This window comes from Saccopteryx bilineata, chromosome 3, assembly GCF_036850765.1.
Source record: "Saccopteryx bilineata isolate mSacBil1 chromosome 3, mSacBil1_pri_phased_curated, whole genome shotgun sequence".
Taxonomy (NCBI): Eukaryota; Metazoa; Chordata; class Mammalia; order Chiroptera; family Emballonuridae; genus Saccopteryx; species Saccopteryx bilineata.
Genome location: NC_089492.1, coordinates 253,662,175 through 253,682,136, shown reverse-complemented (window position 1 = coordinate 253,682,136; position 19,962 = coordinate 253,662,175). Strand labels below are relative to the sequence as shown.

Genomic DNA, 19,962 nt, shown 5'->3' with positions numbered 1-19,962 from the left:
TTCTCTGAGGCGTGATTGGATTGTACAGCCCCACATCAAAAAGGGTGGGAAAGGCTTAATCCTAAAACCAAGCCTCAGGCTACAAGGATTCTACCTGCCTTTAGCCCACCCCCAACACACATTAATATCACCTGGGCAACGGTCTCCTCATGGGCAGCGCCATCTTTAACAAAGTGAGCATAATATATTTTATCTGCCCAACATATTTACTGTGTGGGAGCTGGAAGCATAGTGTGGCTAAAATATCTACAGATTCCCACTATATTTACTTGAATAAATGCTCTCCAATTTGTAATATGAGATGAGCAATCAACAAAATTATGCAGAGGTTACATTTTGTTGTATATCTCTTTGTTTAAAGTATTCATCTGTTTGCCAATTAAAGCCAAATAGTTAATAAACATTTCTTCTTTTTACTTACCCAGACACAACTATCTAGATTTTGGTGTGCAGTTTGTGTTTTGTGGGTATTTTGTATGTGTATTTATAAGTATATATTTCATATTTTTTAATTTTATGTTATTTCAAATTTATCACTACTGCTAAACCTGATTTATTCTTTCTAAGCTGTATTTGTGTTTCAACATTATGTATTGATGTACATTTTTCTAAGATGTAACTGTGTTCTTATTCTGATAGATATGTAAATTCCAAACTACCCTCTTGATGTTCTGCTTATCTGTCAGACCTCACCCTTACTGGACTACTGACCCTGAGACAGAGGAATTCCAAAAGCTGACAAACCGCCCCAAGGAAGGGCTCCAGACTTACCAGGATTTTTGATTCAACACCCACATGCTCCAAGCCCCCAAGGAGGAGCATTCTGGACATACCAGGACTTTTACCTCAGTATCCCCTCAGGCTCTCCCAAACACTATATAACTCGCCCCTAGTCTGTAACCGGTGCTCTTCTCCCCCAGAAGTGCCCAGCAGGGTTCCTTTCTTCCTTTCAATAAAGCCTGTTACTCTGGTCTTTTGGACTCCCATGGATTCCAACATATTCTACAGTATCTGTTGCTATAAACTGAATGTTGGTGTCGCTCAACCCCAAGTTCATCTTTTAAAACCCAGTTTCCAATGTGAGGATGTCTATAGATGGAGCCTTTAGGATGTGATTGGGTCATGAGTGAAGCCCTCATAAATGGTATCATGCCCTTATAGAAGAGGCCCCAGGGAGCTACCTCAGCCGTTTTATCATGTGGGAACACAGTGAAAAGATGTATGTCTATGAACCAGGAAGAGGACCTTCAGCAGACAATCTGTTGGAGCCTTGATTTTGAACTTCTTAGCCTCCAGAACAGGGGGAAAACAAATTTCTATCGTTTATAAGCCACCCGGTCTATGGCCTTTGGTTATAGCAGTCTGATCGGACTGCAGCAAATGCTTAAGATATATTCATAATATTGAAAGAAAGTTTATTTTATTATTTACTAAGTTTTATTTTCAACTTAAAAAATAAGTGTTCTCTCTGTATTTCTCTTTATAATTTTATTTGGACCCACAACAAACATTTTGTCTAATTAAAATTGTAAAAAATATTTATGCTAAAATTTTTGTACTAATTATTAACAATTTCTATTTTGTTTTTAATAATGTATTTTCAAATCAGGAATGTATGATTTCCCATTTCCACAAATAATCACCAAAACTTGATGCTTTTAAATGTTTGCTTGTTGACAGTCGTAAAGTCTCATTATTTCAGATTTCATTACCCTAAATGGTGATTTTTTAAGAATTTTTTTACATAGGAAGTTATTATATTTTATTTTACAAATAAAGCTTTTTTAGCTCCAGATCCTGAAAAAAGTGCTACACATATATTAAATCAGGTCAGTATATTAGGAACCACTAAAACCATCACTATTTTTTGATCTGGCAATTCCTAAACCCAGAGGCACATTAAAATCCTATTCAATGTTTCTAGAATTGTATCCTTTTACTTGCATTTCTTTAAATGTTGCCTTTCTAGATTTAAGAGCGTATTATCAGTGTATATGTACTATGTAGTAATATTTAGAAAGTTTTAGTGTATGGTTCTTATCTTAATATTGTGAGTGACCCTTTAATATTTACTAATTTCTATTTAATTATATTTTTCCCCATTATTAATATCTTTTCACATATTTTTATAGAAGTTGCACAGTTTTTATTTTTTTTACTTTTATTGAATATATGGGAGTGACACTGGTTAACAAAATTATACGGGTTTCAGGTGCACAATTCTACAACACCTCATCTATATATTCTATTGTGTTCATGTCCCCCCTCAGGTCAAATCTCTGTTCATCACCATTTATCCCCCCATATCCTCCTCCCCCTCCCCCCAGTTTTGTTCTTGCATCCTGTCATTATGTTTAGTTAGGTCTCTTGTACATATCACAGACTGAAGAGTAGCTTTCTTTTCATTACTGTTAGATATGACATTTAATTGATGTGGATTTATTTTTACTTTCAGAGAGTTTCATTTTACCATGTAGATTATTGATTTTATTCCAGTTATTCCCCTAATTTGTTATCTTCTGATGTCATTTCCATCATTTTATCACTATTAACAATGTTTTTACAAAAGCTACAGATGAAATGCAAATTTGAATATACAAATACATTTTATTTTTCCTCCACCTGGCAATTACTTGATTATATAAAATTGTAGGTCCACGGTTCTTTTCTTCTGAGCTTTTAGCATATTGTTCCACTTTATGCCATTGTTCAGAGTTCTAGATAAGATGTTTGGCACTTCTTTAATCTCCTATCTTTCTAGGAAACCTGTCAAAGAAACAAATTATATTCAAGGCAGTGTAAATTACATTTTATTAAAGACAAGTAGTTATAATGAAAACATGTTTGAGAACATATTGCTTTCCTTTGAGGTGCCAGAGACATCTTGGGAAAATCCATGAGAAACAACTATTATTTGATGTCATGACCTCAATTTCTCTAGCTTAAATCAATAAGAGAGAATTTTCTTCAGGGTGGAGCCTGAAAGGAATAAAGGAATTCTAGAAAGAAATCTGATTTGATTTGCATGTTCTCTCTTTGCAGCTGAAAAAAAGAGATATACCTTAGTAAAACTTTAATCAAGAATTCCATCTCTTTCTCTTTCTCTCTCTGCACCCTCATAAACAGATAACAGTAAATCAATATTTGCTTTCAAAAGGCTTTTGCACAATAAAACTGATATTTGTCACAAGACACATCAGAAGTTGCAGTGGGTCTGTGAATTTGTTCTTTAAAATTTTTCTAAATATTCTTATTCAGCCTCCTGGAACTTGGAAACTGTGAAACATAAAAGAAATGGAATTGAAATAATCAATTTTCAACATATGAGATTTATTGATCTCAGTCAATAAATAGGCAAAAAAAGTAGCTACTAAAAAAAGCAATGGGAATTATCATAAAACCCCAACATAAACTAGTTAGAATGAAAGAAAACATTAAGCGAATGGAACAGAGGCAGAGGCAGGATCAAAGGGACCAGAGGAAAAGCGGACAGAGGGAAAGTAGAAGGGAAGATGTTATCAAAGAAGGGAAGGAGATTAGTAAAGTTATATATACATAACAGCATTATAGAGAACAGGACAGCAAATCCTGGAGGGAAGGGGGGAAAGGCATGGGGGGGGGACTAAGGGAGGGCGAGGGGAACACAAGGTTGAGGGGTAATATATTCAGTGAGACACTTCAATCTATGTAAATGCAATAAATTAAAATCATAAATTAAAAAACCAAAAACATTAAGCAGCTTGACCAGTCATGACACAGTAGATAGAGTATTGACCTGGAATGCTGAGATCCCAGGTTCAAAACCCCAAGGTCTCTAGCTTGAGCACAGGGTTGCTGGCTTGAGCAAGGGGTCACTGGCCTGGTTTGAGCACCCAGGTCAAGGCACATATCAAAAACAATCAATGGACAACCAAAGTGCCAAAACTATGAGTTGATGCTTTTTATCTTTCTCCCTTCCTGTCTGTCTTTCTCAAAAGGAAGAAGGAAAGGAGGGAGGGAGGGAGGGAGGGAGGAAAAAAGGAAGGAAGGAAGGAAGGAAGGAAGGAAGGAAGGAAGGAAGGAAGGAAGGAAGGAAGGAAGGAAGGAAGGAAGGAAAAAGAAAGAAAAGAAAAAAAGAAAGAAGAAAATTGTAAGAAATATATTTGGGGAAATTGTTTTGTCTTTGTAAAATACAATTGATTTAATTATGAGAGGTGATTAAATTTTTTAATTTAAAAATCCAGCTGCTAATTTCTTTATTTATTACTTATATTTATTTTTTTAAATTTATTGGGTGACATGGTTTGCCAAACCAACAGGTCTCCAGTGTTCAACTCAATACAACACCATCTACACACATATCATGCCCTGCCCCTGCTCAACCAAAGTCTCTTTCTGCCCACATTTTCCGCTTTTTGCCCTCCTCCCCCTAACCTCCACCCTCACTTTCCTTATGGCTATTTCCACTGTGTTGTCTGTATCCATGTGTTATGGATATATGTTTTTCATTTGTTTGTAGCCAGGTTTGATCATTTCTTTTAAGTGAGAGGCAGAGAGAGAGGGAGGCAGAGAGACAGACTCCTGCATGCCTCCTGACCAGGATTCACCCAGCAAGCTCCCTACAGGGTGATGCTCTGCCCATCTGGAGCCACCGCTCTGTTGCTCAGCAACCGAGCCATTTTAGTGCCTGAGGTGAGGCCATGGAGTCATCCACAGTGCCAGGGCTCGAGGCTGCAAAGAGAGAGAGAGAGAGAGAGAGAGAGAGAGAGAGAAAGAGAGAGAGAGAGAGAGAAGCAGGGGCTGGGGGTAGAGAAGCAAATGGTTGCTTCTCCTGTCTGCCCTGACAGGGAATCAAACCTGGGACTTCCACATGCCAGGCCGATACTCTACTGCTGAGCCAACTGGCCAGGGCCAGTTTGACTATTTTCAATTTAGCTATGCTATCATGAGGTTGTTGCTATAAAACTCTATATTAGTGGTGTAGGACACATTAGTAGAGCACAAATGATGATAAATTGAATAAATTGGGTCTTTTCAGTTCACTGCACTGTGATATCTATACTTCAAATTAATTAATGTATTGTCTTATCTTTTTATTCCCATAAAATTATGGGGAAAACAAAATAAAGATACTTGATAAAATCCTTAAATGCCTAAGCATTTTTTCATTTGTCTCATTGGGATACTGAGGAGAAGCATTAGAAAATGGCCTTGTAGCTTCACAAACCTGAAAATAGGACTTGTTTCTTGCATTCTGGTCTCCTCTACTATGAAAGGAGTAAAACTTCTCCTTGACTCTGAACTTACTTTTAATTCTAATGGCTCAATAGGTAAAATGACTTGAGCAGAAGAAATAGGCTTCAGGCTCCTTACTGCTTCCCTCTATCATTAATCCATGCCTATGGACACTGGAATCAGGATGGGTGGTTGCTCTTGGTGGCAGAAACTTGGACTGGAAGCATATATCTGTATTCTAGGAAGCACATGCGTGTCCCTTGCATTGGTTTAATTTCAACCGGTAGACTTTCTCAACTTTGCTGAGGTATGAGGAGTCTGACTCGAGGCCAAAATCGTATGTGTAATCAATATGTCTGACCACAGGAAATTGACCCCAGACTTTGTCAGGCCCTATGTGGAAAAGCTGTCCTCTCCACATCAGGCTTGGTGCACAGCCAATGCCTTGCAGTCTCTGGAGGGAGCTGCAGTCAAGGACCCTGTCCCCATCACACAGGTGGCCATGTGCATATGCACATCTGCATTCCCAGCCCAGGACTTCCTTTTGGAGACCTTTATACTGGAGCCTCAGCTGAGATGCTTCCCAGTCACTTTTGCTAAGATCCATTTTCCTTTCTTTTTTGGGGGGTGGGGGGGTGAGGGCTGTCTTGAGTAAATTATTCTCCTCCACTTGACTCAGTACTTTCCTATTCCTAGTCCTTCTCTGTCTTTCTTTCTTCTCCTTACCCCTACAGACCACACCACACTCCATAAAGCTACAAATCCTTTCTTTTAGTACTCCTTTTTTACAAGACACAATTTTCCCACTTGCACTGCATGTCACTTGACCCTAGCCCCGAACTGATTTACGGGTTGAACCAAAATGGGAGGGGTCAGCACTATTTTCCTTCTTGGCTTCTACCATACACGTATATGAAGGCTTGTTGCTTTCAGTTTGGCTTTTTGTCCTAATTGTTCACCTCAACATCTGGCTGTTCTCCACAGGTATTATAGAGAAAGCCTAGAGTCAACTGATACAAAGATTGAGCAAAAGTACCCCATTTTTGTGGTTTTAGGTTGTGGGCCTTTTTTGTTTAATTAAAAATAATTTCTCATGCCAGAATTTAAAAACAGAGACTTAACTTCGACAGGAATCAGAAGGCCCTGTAGGGTGAGCTCTCTGGTGGCACAATTGGTTAGCATGAGGTACTTACACAGCAGTGTATGACCCTGTGGTTTCCAGCCTAACCTGGAGGCTTGCATGTAACTCATCTTTTTTTTTTTTTTTTTTTTTTTTTTTTTTTTTAACCATCGTCACTCTTATTGTGGATTTGCATTGTGTATGGGAGGGGGAAATCTACTGGTAATCAAGAATATATATTTAAATAACCTTACATAACTTTTTAGATGTAACTTTTTAGGATTTTAGTTACTAGTGGAGCACAGTATCAAGTGTTAAATTCTTTCTTCCTAGGTGAATAAATCTGCCTTTATTTCCATTTTTTAATATCATATTAGTACAATAAAGCCAGGGCTTTCATTCGGGGCCTTAGTTACGGGATGTCTCAAAGTCATGTGCCTTCCTGTGAACATGTTCAGATATGTTCCTGGTCCAGCTTCTGTGGACATTTAAAAGTTTTTGAAAGAGAAACTATAATATTAAGTTTTCAATTCTGACTTAGACATCAAAATAGAAGAAAATACATCAGCCTTGCAAAACTCAGGCTACAGAAAGCTTTACTGAATGCTTCTGGATAAAAAAAAAAAAGCTGGGCATTTGAAACTTGTTTGAGAGAGTTGTCACATCATGAAGGCAAAGCTGAGATGGTCGTTGGAAGCTGAGACACTAAAACTGGTTCTTGTAGAAACCCCAGGAGTTTCAAAAGTCTACAGTCAGGAAACCGTTATATAGGGTATAGGTTTTGTTTTGTTTTGTTTTTCTTTCTCCAGCTATAAAGGCACAAGGACTGGAAAAGTCACCTCTTGGGACATCCAGAGATCCTCAGATGAATGAGACCTCTGAGTTACCACCCTTCCCACTCCATTTACCTCTGAATTTAAAGTAAACAAAGGAAATGAGCATGGTGATGAAGACAATCAGAACACACAGGATCACAGTCATATCTTCCAACCACATAATATCCAATTCAAAATGTGGGTCTGAAACAGGAACTGAAGAGAGATGCAAGAATTAGAAGGGTCCCAGGTTTATAATAGATTTACTCTTTATGGTCCTATTCCTCCATACTTCCAGGCTTATAAGAGGGTGGGGAGGAAGTAGGCTGGGTTATGTAGATGAGCCTGCAGAGAAGGGTGCTTGGGCTCAGTCTGGAAGGGGCTGTGTAGAGGCTGATACATATTCTTACCTCGAAAAGCATGACACTCGTTTTGGTTGGCCAGACCTTGAATGATAGATCGACACATTATGTCTTTACCTTTTTATCTGGTGCTGTAGGCTCTCAATAATTCTAAATCTTTTGATGGGTACGGTGAAACAAAATAGTCTAGAATTGTTGTAAGGTACCAAAGGCTACAGAATTAATATTAATATTTTAGGAAGCTTAAAGAACATTTCATTAACTTGGGCTAGGCGTACAGAGAGATTTTGTAAATGATCTCTGTACTTGTGTGATTAGCATAAAACCAAGATGGCCGATGGCATTGTGTTGTAAATGCAAAGGGGAAGGAGACTTGGATTCTCTGACACCTGTGAGGAAATGGGTGAATAGCTATCCAAGTGCAGGCAGAAAAATAATTAAATTCAACCTTTTCTTATATTAATGGGCCATTTACAGCTATTTGTCCCAATGGGAACTACTTCTCCCCTCCTGAAAGCAAGTAGTTAATGTGCATATCTCTAGGCAAAGGTTGTGATGTCATGCTTTTCCCCTGCCCATGTATAATTAAGGATATATAACCAACCCCTGGAATATTAACAAGACATGTTTCTGGTCCAGGTTCTGTGGACATTTAAAAGTTTTGGGACTTTGGGTCTGCCCGTGTAAGCTATATGTGGCCAGCATATTCAGTAAATTTCCTCCTTTAATAAAACTTTTCAAAACTTATTTGGACTATGTGCCTCTACTAAAACCTGCGGAGTTGTGAATTGGGTACTTTATAACATTTGGCCCCAACGTGGGGCTATGGTGTGTTGTGTCACTGGGTAAAGGCACCCTGAATCTGCTGGTCTCTCCAGGACGCTGCCTGGTCCCGCTTGAGTCCCGAGAAGAGGTGGACCACTTGAAATGTCCTTGGGGCTCCCGGTTTTCCTGTAGGTCCAGACAGTTTCCCGGTAGACACTGCTGGTTTCCAAATTCAACAATTTGGACTATTTGGCAGAGAATTCGAGGAGGTAAGTAAAGCAACTATTTTTGCTTTACTGAATGCTAGCTTTCCTCTGTATGTCTCTGTATGCTTGCTTTTCTGTTCTGTAGTGAGTATGGTGAAATAGATCAGACGTGGTTGGCATGTTCGCAGTACACTCTCCAAGACCAAGATGTCGGTGGAGAGTTTCTGGATCCTGCTTCACACTCTAAGGGATATCTGCTCATATTCTGGAGGACATTAGTGAGAACTGAGTGGACCAGGTCCACCATTTCTGCCACAGGTCCTAAGAGACATCGGGTTCTCTAGAGAAGTATAGTGGGGACTTTGTAGTGCTCCAGGAAGGCATAGTGGAGATTGAGTCCGTCCAGGAGTAGTCAGTCTCACATCACACTGAATCAGTGGAGACTGAGCTAACCTGGATTAATCTCTCCTCAGACTTCCAGAGACTTCTCTGTGCTTGTCAAGATCTCAGTCTTTCTTTTCCTGAGTTTAAGTTTAAAGTCCTTTCAGGGATGCAGCCTGCATTACGTCTAAGAGGCCACGAAGGGAGCCCTTCCTTTATCTATGAAAGCATGTGTGTGTGTGTGTGTGTGTGTGTGTGTGTGTGCGCGCGCGTGTGTGTGTGTGTGTGTGTAAGTTTTGTTTAATATCTAAAATGTGTCTGTTTTAAAGCCTGGCTTCAGTCTTTTGTGATAAAATTGGAAACTTCTGACTAAAAAGCAATCTCAAATGGTGACTTGTATATACTGCAGATTTTCTTTGTTTCTTCAAGAGATCTCTCATGATATTTCATGTCTTGGACCCCTCTCCCCTGCTCCACTACATATCTTCTCTTGGATTCAGAATCTCTGCCTTCAAGGGGCCCTACCTGTTAGGTTTCTCCTCTGAAAGAAATTGTTCTTTTCTGTTGGCTTCTTCCCTAGGTTTAGTGTAATAATTAATCTCTCTATAGTCAAACACCTTTTATTCTGGGTGCTACTTAATTATCTGTCTTATTTTTTTGTTTTTATTGGTGCACTAATTTCTAGATTTTCTGATGTAGTTTTAATTCTGTAATTGGTAGCCTTGACTATTAAATATGGGAAGAAGGGCCAGTTCACAGGAGACCCCTTTAGGTTGTCTTTTAAAGCACTTTCAAGAAGCTTATGAAGACAACTGTGGGAATGGAATTAAATAGTCTAAGAGAAGGCTTCACACTCTCTGTGAGTCAGAACGGCCTGCTTTCAGGTTAAATGGCTGAAAGTTGGGACTTTTAATCCCCAGATAGTAAAAACGGTCTGGAATATAGTAACTGGGAATCCAGGTTGTCCCAATCAGTTTCCATACATTGATCAGTGGCTAAATTTAACATTAAATCCGCCACTATGGCTAAATTTTGTTCAATAGAGAGAGAGTGCCACGTCTTCCTAGTCAGGCCAGATTTGGGTCTAAAGCAAGAAGGGAATGTAAGGAGTGCCCCAGGACCTCCTGTTCACACAGAGTCTCCTGAGAAAACTGAGTTGCCACCCTTCGTTAGGTCAAAAACTAGAGCCCCTGAGTCTACACAGCAGCTACAAGAGGAGGTTATAACTTCCAGTGCCACATCCCCTCCCCACAATCGGAGTGGATCAGAATATGGGCAGGGAAGGGATCCTATCTTGCCACTCAGGGAACTCCCCCTTTGGGAACTGATCCCAACCATGAGGAATGGCCCTTCCTTGTGTATGTCCCATTCTCCACCAGTGATCTATATAATTGGAAAAGCCAAAATCTTCTATTGTTGGAGAAGCCCCAAGCTCTGATAGGGCTTATAGAATCTGTCCTACAAACTCATAGACCTACCTGGGAAGACTACCAGCAACTTTTAAATACCCTCTTCAATTCAGAAGAGAGGGATAGAATTATGAAAGTAAAAAGGCAGTCCTAGGGCCTGGAGGATGATCAATAGAGGAAAATAGGGAATGCATTGAGGTGGCCTTCCCCTCCACTAGACCTAAATGGGGGTCACAACTCCCAGGAAGGAAAAGCCTCATTGGATGCTTTTCATTGGTGTCTCTTAGCAGGACTAAAGGCTGTGGCCCAAAAGCCCACCAACGTCTTGAAGGTTGCTGGAATTATTCAGTATACACAGGAATCCCCTGCTGCATTTTTTTAATGCCTCTGTGAAGCATACCAGGTGTATACCCCCATAGAACCAGATGCTACAAAAAACAGCATGGCTATTAATTTGGCTTTCGTGTCACAGTCAGCCTGATATTAAAAAGAAAGTTCAAAAGCTAGAAGGGTTTGAGGGCATGAGTAAGTCCCAGTTAATTTCAATAGCTCAGAAGGCTTTTTATAATAGGGAGACAATTGAGGTAAAACAGGATAAAAGAATAGCTAAAGTAGTAGTAGCAGCGCTCCTAGAGATGAACTCTTTTAAGGATAAGGGGCTTCCAAAGGACCAAAATAGAGAAGAAAATAATTTGAGGAAGAATAGGAGTCAGCTAGGAAAGAATCAATGTGCTTATTGTAACAAAGAGGGCCATTGGAAAAATAAATGTCCCACATTACAAGTGGCCAAGGAAAGTTCTAAGATCCTAAATCTCTAGGACTGAAGGGACCAAGGCTCTTTTTTGTTGAACCCTTGAGCACCTATAGTAACAGCAGGAACAGGGGAAGACCTGCTGCATTAGCCATAATAAAATTGTAAAAAGAATTTTCAGGGAATTGTGGGAAAAATTAAAAGCCTCATATAGGCTAAAACAGCCCACTGTTAGGAAGGCAAATTTATAAAAATTGTATTTTATTTGCTACTTTTATTATAACAGATAAAGCTAAATAGCTGCTGGGGGAGGGAATGAAAGTCAGCTGGGTTTTTGGAAATGCTGGGTCCAAACGCCCGCCCATCCATGCCACCTCTTTCTTAGCAACTGTGTCCCTCATCTGGCGGCTAAGGAGAGGGAAGTGGGAGTCCTGGAAAGGTTGGGTGCCACTTTGGGACTAAGTCCAGAGCCTCGTCACTGCTGCCATCTTGCACTTAGCCAGGCTAGGGTTCAGTCAGCCCTCGAGTTGTGCAAAGAGGGCCAGACACATCAAATGCCTCTTCCTTTTCTCCTCTTCTAAGAACTCTGGTTGGCAAACTGCCATTTGCAAACAGCTCGTGGGCCACATAAGGCCTCTTAGGTATATAGCTCTCCAATGGAGTGCCAAGTGTAGGCACTGCTTCAATAGTGCCTATATATATAGTTTAAATTTAAAAATTTGGCTCTTAAAAGAAATTTCAGTTATTGTACTATTGAAAATTGGCTCTATTAACTAATAAGTTTTCCAACCACTGAGTTAGGAGTAGTGACTTATTGTACCCCCACTGTTGTATAAAAAGTATTTTCCATGTTAAAATGTATATGTTATTTCAAAAGCCTTTTGTTAATTCTTTATTTGCTGTTTTATAGCCCTGTAATATTAGAATCTTAGTTTAAATATTAGGAATTTTTAATAATATCTTTTATATAATGTTTAGTTTATTATCATTTTGAAACAATATTAGATAATATAAGAAAAAGGAATCATATCCTGGAAATCCTGCAAATCTATTTTATCATGCTTTTGTTAAAATTTCTTTTGAATACTAATGTATTGAGTTATTCAGCTGCAAAGAGACTCTGGAATTCTAAAGGAGGCACCAAAACCTGTTTTTCTTGATTTAATCCAGCTAATAATGCTGTCTTTTGTCTTCTCCCAAGAGTTTATATAGACAGAAAAGGGATCTCAAGCCCCTCAGCGAGATCTTCTGAGCATGGCTTTTAAGGTCTATAATGACCAAGATAGAAACAGAAAAGGCAAATACAGCCCAAAAGAGATCAGGAAAATACCATCTTTTGGCATATACCCTTAAAAGCTCCAGGGCCCCAAAGGGGCTTCATAGAATTCCATCAGGACCCTGCTTCAAGAGTGGAAAGAAAGGTCATTGAGCTGAGGGACATGTCTTTGCTGTGGAAAAAGGACACGAGAAGGTAAGCTGCCCCTTGCTCCATGGAGAGAGGGTTCAGTCTCTTCCAGCCCTTTCCAGCTACCTGTGACCTGACCTTGCCCAGCCTGCTGGGGCCTGCCCCTGAAGAATTAAAGGTTGGCTCCATCTCACAACACCGTTTATGAGCCTAAGGTATTTCTTCCAAGTAGCAGGTAAAACTGATCTTATTTCTTGTAAATGAGAGGGCCATTTACTATGCCTTGCCTAAATATTTAATTTTTATTTATCCCTAGAAGATCTCTGTTGTAGGTGTTGGTAGTCTTATTTTCTGTTGCTTTATTTAATGTACAGTGTCTTCTTTATTCCTCTTGTCTCAATTCTCCCATGCCTATTGTAGGCTGGGACCTGATCCTAATTCCAGTTAAAAGCAGTGATCATTAGGACTTAGAATATAGCTGCAAAGTGTAGGAATGTGACCATGTTTCCAGTGCCTTGTAGACTTTTCCTGACTATGTATGACTTATGCTCTTTAGGATATTTCTCAGACTGAAGTAGAAATTGGGTTATATCTTTATTATATGCAGCTTAAGTGTCTGTTTGTTGCCGATAGCTTTTTGATTGCTTGCGTAACTGTACTAGCCAATGGGGTGAAGTTGCCACGGCATTCAAATAGTCCTGCCTTCTGGCATGCCACCTCACAAATTGAGGTTAAAGATTGGAGCAATTATTATGCTGTTAAGAAATCTTAACACCAGAAGGGGTCTTTGCAATGGTACAAGACTAGAGGTTCTCCAATTGAAAAATAATGTCATAATAGCTAAGTCTTTGACTGGCTCCTCTAAAGGTGAAATACATGTCATTCCAAGAATTGATTTGGCTCCATCTCAAACAGGGGTGCCATTTCAATTGAGATGTAGACAATTTCCTGTAAAACTTGCCTTTGCTATGACCATCAATAAGTCTCAGGGCCAAATGCTTAAGTGTGTTGGCATTTTTTTACCTGAGCCTGCATTTGGACATGGTCAACTTTATGTTGCCTGTTCAAGAGTTCATGAAAGAACAGACGTAAAATTAAAAATAATTGATGGTCCTCTGCAAGGCAAGCTTAAAAATGATGGAAAGATCTATACAAGAAATGTTGTATACAAAAAGATCTTTGACATGTGAATTAACATTTTATTATTTAAATCACCTTTATTTATTGAGCTAGCAGTGGCTCTTAAGAAATGTACCACCAGTGGTTTCCTTCATTGCACTCTACTTTAAGCAATTAAGCAAGTAGAAGGGGAAAACCCCGTGGGGCAGTAAGCAAAGGGGCGTTCTTGCTGCCTGCCCTGGGTAATTCAGTTTGAATTAGCAGACACCTTTGCACAAATCATTTTAATTACAATTTATAATATCTAGAACAGCGGTCATTTTGTATGACCGCCAGGCTTTCTAGTTTCTATATATAAATGATATAAAGCAGTAATAGTGTCAACATAGACTTAGTGAAATTACTTTAACATGTTAAGAACATTTGTAACTGTAAGAATTTTATTTTGGATCCTGTTATATTAGTTAAATATAATTTAATATATTTATTTATATTTTATTTTATTTAATATATTTAGTTATATTTTATTTAATAATCTAGTAAGCTTTAGTCACTTTATTGTATTAAGATAATTGTTATAGTATTTGTTAACATTAGCTATTTAAATTGTATTATTAATTATATAGTCTTCCAATCTGCCTCTAAATTGGAACATAGTAATTCAAATGAATAAATGCCACCCAGAACCAGTGGGGTTTGGGGATACTTATTGCCAAAGGTTTATTCAAAACCAATTAGAAAAAAATTTAAAAACAGGAAAGAAAAAAATTTTTCCCAGGTAAACATTTAGGAATATCTAAAAACAGACTTTAATGAAATAATTGGCAGTTGTTAGGAAATTGCTATATAAAATTTTTTCCAGGTTTAGCTTGCCCATTCTAGTGTTGGACCTACATTTGTGTCCACAGTCTCAAAGCTAGTAAGAAAGGAACCCAATATTGATTAGAAACTAATTTGAAGTTACACTGTGCCCACAGGTACCCAAAAGTTCAGGGCAAGTAAATTACATAAATCAAATAGTAAAAGAAATGTAACCACTCCTTCCTTACATACTTGCAGGATTTACAGGTTACTCAGCAAGCTGTTCAAAGACTGTCCAAGAGGCACTTCCAGTGTTATTAGGAAATCAAGTGCATCACCCAGGGACTAGCTTCCACGTGGATGGATCCACACACCCTGATCCTGACAACTCCCACTGCTGCCAAAATAGAAGGTGTGTCTTACTCCAACCACAAACAGGAAACTGATTGGTCTACCTATGGTGAATATATGAGAAAACTAAGGACTCTTTTTAATCAGACTTTGGAAAAAGGGAAACTAGGGTAAAAAGAAAACCAGCTTAATTGTCACTAAAGGTTAAAAGTTTTAAAATTAAGAGTTCTGACTAAAAGTAAATTATTACAAAAGCCAGTTAATTTTATGTAAGGTGCCAAAGATTTGTGCAGTTTATAGGGAATCAATCAGTAATACTTGTTTCTTTAGTGAACTGTATTGCTATTAATACTGTCAAATATCAGTTACCTGTTATAAGTTAATATTCCTAGACAACAGCCTTATGCTCATCAGTAAATTAAGTCAAGGATTTGACTTAGAAAATAGAACCAGTGGGGACTGTTGTAAGGTACCAAGGGCTACAGAATTAATATTAATATTTTAGGAAATTTAAAGAACATTTTATTAACTTGGGCTAGGCATACAGAGAGATTTTGTAAATGATCTCTGTACTTGTGTGATTAGCATAAAACCAAGATGGCCAATGGCATTGTGTTGTAAATGCAAAGGGGAAGGAGACTTGGATTCTCTGACACCTGTGGGTAAATGGGTGAATAGCTATCCAGGTGCAGGAGGAGAAAAAAATAAATTCAACCTTTTCTTATATTAATGAGCCATTTACAGCTATTTGTCCCCATGGAAACTACCTCTCTCCTCCTGAAAGCAACTAGTTAATGTGTGTATCTCTGGGCAAAGGTTGTGATGTCATGCTTTTCCCTGCCCATGTATAATTAAGGATATATAATCAACCCCTGGAATATTAATGAGACACACTATTTGGGACTTTGGGTCTGCCCATGTAAGCTATATGCGGCCGGCCTATTTAATAAATTTCCTCCTTTAATAAAGCATTTCAAAACTTATTTGGACTATGTGCCTCCATGAAAACCTACGGAATTGTGGATTAGATACTTTATAATAGAATGAGCACAGTCTCTGAGGTGAAAGAGATCTTAAAATTTTCAAAAGTTATCTTCTCATCTGGAGCAAAATTCTCCTTTAAAGCATCCTTTATGGGTAATTCCAAAGAAGAAAATATCCCATCTTATACAATTGGTTGTTACATTTTGTGATGGCAATACCATTATTGCCAACAGCTACGATATCTGTTTCGTTCCTGAACAGCTCTGCCTATTTTACAATACCAACTGCAGTTTGCCTCACTGTCAGAGATTGTTCATTGACTCGTACTGAAGAGTTTCGGAACAGGCCTCCCAAAGATGTGCTACTTTGGCATGTGGGTTATTTTCAGCTGAAAGAAATGAAGACCCTGCAGGCTCAAGAGAAGTTTTTACGTTTCTCTTCAAGAACTTAAATTGGGGTCTTTCCCATAGTAGGAGTTATTACCCAGATAACTTTTTATGGCCTATCTATAGGGCAGCACAAACTTTTAATTATTGAATATTTGCTCTTTTTATTCTGTGAATTTTCCTTCTCCTCTCTGAAGCCCCAGGCATATTACTGTATTCTTAGCTCAGAGTGTCATATATACCTCATTTTACCACTCTGTCTCAAAACCTCGCATGGATGTGAGGTCTCCAACTCTCTTATGTGTGTGGGGTTTTTATATATATGTATATAATTAAGTTTGGTTATTTTTCTATTGTTAATGTATTTTGTTAATTTAATAATTAGACCAGCTGAAAGAATCTAGAAAGGTATAAAAAAATTTTCTTTTTCCCCTGGCATCTCCAGCATGAAAACCAAGATGGTGAGGATGGGGTACTGGGAGTCAAGGAGTCTTAAATTCATGTCATTAAAATAGAAATAATTGATGATATTATTATTAGAGAAGAGAAGGCTTATGAGGAATTATGGTTTCTACCCTCAGCTTTCATGTCATGGAGATCAAGGAGCCAAAATATTCCATATGGCCTTATACAGTGCAAATGAGGTATAATGTATTCACCTACTTAGTATCTACTTTCCCCTATAATTTGAGATAAATTATTTTCCTTGATGAGGTCAGAGATTTTTCTTATCATGGTAATAGAATGAATTTTTTTACATGGCAATACTGCTCTGGGTACTGTAAAAAGGAATCAGAAAGTGAAGAGTCAGCAAGTCTCTCTGTGGGTCACATACATCTGTTTTTCTAACAGTAACATTTAGGAGAACTTCAGGCCTCTTCTCATTATGGATACAAAATAATTTAAAACTAAATTGAAGAAAAAACTTGGAAATAAAACAGTCCAAAGTTGCTAAGAGTATTTACTCAGAGGAGTGTTTGTGTGTTTAATCTAAACCAACATCTTTTTATTTCCTTTCCTCTCTGCATGACTGAAGCTGGCCCATGCTTAGAAGGCAGGTTAAGATCATGGTGAGATGCAAGCGAGGAAAGGCAGGGCAGGACCTTAGGAAGGAGGGACGGAGGATGGCAAGCACATGCAGTCCAGTGTTCCTACCACATGAGGTCACCAGAGAAGGACTCAGGACAGAATCCCTAACTAGTGATAGTGACAATGATTAATAATAATCATAGCAAAGAATAATATTGTTTCTACTATGTGCAATGCCAAGCTAAAGGATTTTGATATAGACAAATTTAATCTAAAATAATTTTCTAATATATGTATATTTTATGATCTATATTTCACAGAGGAGGAAACTGCAGTTCAGAGACTAAATAACTTTCCCAAGCTCACACACAGGTAATGGTATAACCACAGGAGTCTGGCTCTAGTCTGGCACTGATTCTGGGATATATGTGGTGTACATCTCTTAAAGTTTTCTCTGTGCATAAACTTCACAGAAAACAGACAAAGCAAATCATGTCTGTTCGAGATGTCAATGCTGGCTATCTCTTTTTTGAAGAAACAATTATCTGCATTTAGGAAAGCAATCTGATTTACTGTAAAATATTCAGAATAAGAGACCCATGATTCAAAAATCAGGAATAATCTTATTACTTGCCATATCAACTGATATGAGCTAATCAAATTTTATGTTCTTCTGTATCTGCATCACCGAGGTGGAGATTATTATAGACATTACATAAGATGTTACAGATTTAAAGTATACAACGGTTATGGAAGTTTCTGGCACTTCATATTTGTTAAATGAATTAGTAAGTGATTTCTCCATTGATAAGCACCAAGAAGAAAATTAATCCAGAAAAGGCAGGGCAAAGAGAAAGTTGGCTGTATAGGGAGGGAGGCTGCTAAGTGAGACATTTACAGAGGAAGCAATATCCTCAGGGGAAGTCTATTTTTAAGTAAAGAGAAGAAAGGTCGGTAGCAATTAAATAAGAAGTGAGTAGATGGTCTGGCTCTGGCCCTACCTAATGATCAGCAGTTGTCAGCAATGTGGGTAGAGTCCTCTGTGAGCACTTGGTTTTAGGTTCTTAGGGTAGAGCAAGCAAAAATAGACTTTTAATTTTGTGACTCATTCTTAAAGATTTCAGGTCAGCTTTGACAATGACAGTGATACTGACTTGCAGCCTATCCTTGGGGCTTCGAGCTATCTCCTGGGAGCTTCACAAATCACTAGGTGCCCAGCTATATTGCCCTGCAGTGATTATTACTTTTCACAGAATAGCTGACTAAATCTCTCTCTTGTTATTTCCTTTTCATAGTGGAACAGTACAGTTGTTGAAACAGATGGCTGCAGAATCTAAATGTCTGAGCTGGAGTCCAAGCTCCACCATCACTTAGCTATGTAAATAAGCTATTCAACTTCTTTGTGTGCCAGATTTTATCACCAATAAAACCTAATTCACTGAAGAATTAATACGGTTGACAATTGAAACTCAAAGGTTAGGGACGGAATCACCTGCACAGTTGAAAATCTGCCTATCACTTTAGAGCCCTCAAAATTTAACCACTAACAGTGTATTGTTCATTATTAGCCTTATTGATCACATAAGAACTACACATATTTTGTATGTTAGATGTATTATATATTGTATTTGTACAGTAAATAAGCTAGAGAAATATATTAAGAAAATCATAGGAAAAAATATACTCATATTTTACATGTTCATAATCTTTCTCTTATTTTTCTCAATATTTCTAAGCTACAAGTTTCACCTGAAAGCTTTTTCAAATTGTTTCAAGTCTCTAAAAAAATTTCCAAGATATTTATTGAAAAAAATCTACATATAAAAAAAAATCTACATATAATTAGACTCATGCGGTTTAATCCCATGTTGTTCAAGGGTCAATTGTATATTAATCTATATAAAATTGAATGCACACAATATATAATATATATTACATATTATTATAGCATCTTGCTTATTTTTTATAATACTGATGGATGTGGCATTAAATCTGCTAACATAGTTAATATGCCAAACTCAGGTATAGACTTTCTTAGATAAAATGTAAAAAACATTTTAAGTGTGGTTTGATTTAAGGTAATTCATATCTTAATTTCAAAGGAGAAAATTACTAAATAAAATCCTCTGAATAATCCAGCTCTACTTTATGACTTCCATCCACATCATGGGTTTCTGGCTCGAGTTATATCTCCAGCCTATAATGAAGAATTACCTTACCTGGCTGATCACTGCCTTATAAACATCATTTCCATGGGGATGTCGAAGATAGAGCTGAGGACACTTTTCAGATGTATTAGAGTCAGTGACTCCAAAACTTACACAATTTCCTTTATAATTTCACCCTCAATGAGAGCCAAAGAGAAAGTTCAGTTTCAGGTGTCCACGCACACTACAAAATTAAGCAAATTCTGTGTGGACATGAATTATTTTAAGAGGGTCCTTCCTTTTAATTCAGTCTCTAACCGAAATTTGTGTCTCCCAAAAGTTAAAGATTTACAAAAGTTAAAGATTTACAGAATTACTACCTTGTTTCCCCCAAAATAAGACATCCCCTGAAAATAAGACCTAGTACATCTTTAGGAGCAAAAATTAATATAAGACACTGTCATATTTTTGGGGAAACAGGATAGATGGTTGGACATGAAAATAGAGTCATAAAAAATTCATGATGGAATTCAGAGTTTGGCTGGTTACGCTGATGATGTTTGTGATGTCATGACTACAGTAAATTAATAAATGTTGATTTTTTTTGTTCAACAATAGATGTAAATTCTTGTTCATGAAAAAATAAGAAATCTCCTGAAAATAATACCTAGTGAATCTTTAGGAGCAAAAACAATATAAGACACTGTCCTATTCCTG

The 19,962-nt window shown here is 37.8% G+C and overlaps 1 protein-coding gene across 1 annotated transcript in view; it reads right to left on the bottom strand.

Moving 5' to 3' along the window:
• LOC136330032 (selection and upkeep of intraepithelial T-cells protein 1-like) overlaps positions 1 to 19,962 on the bottom strand; it is a 76,214-nt gene that overhangs the window by 17,944 nt on the left and 38,308 nt on the right. The window contains exon 8 of the mRNA XM_066266552.1: positions 7,243 to 7,365. Coding sequence (XP_066122649.1) covers positions 7,243 to 7,365 — 123 coding nt within the window. The remainder of the gene's footprint in view (positions 1 to 7,242; positions 7,366 to 19,962) is intronic.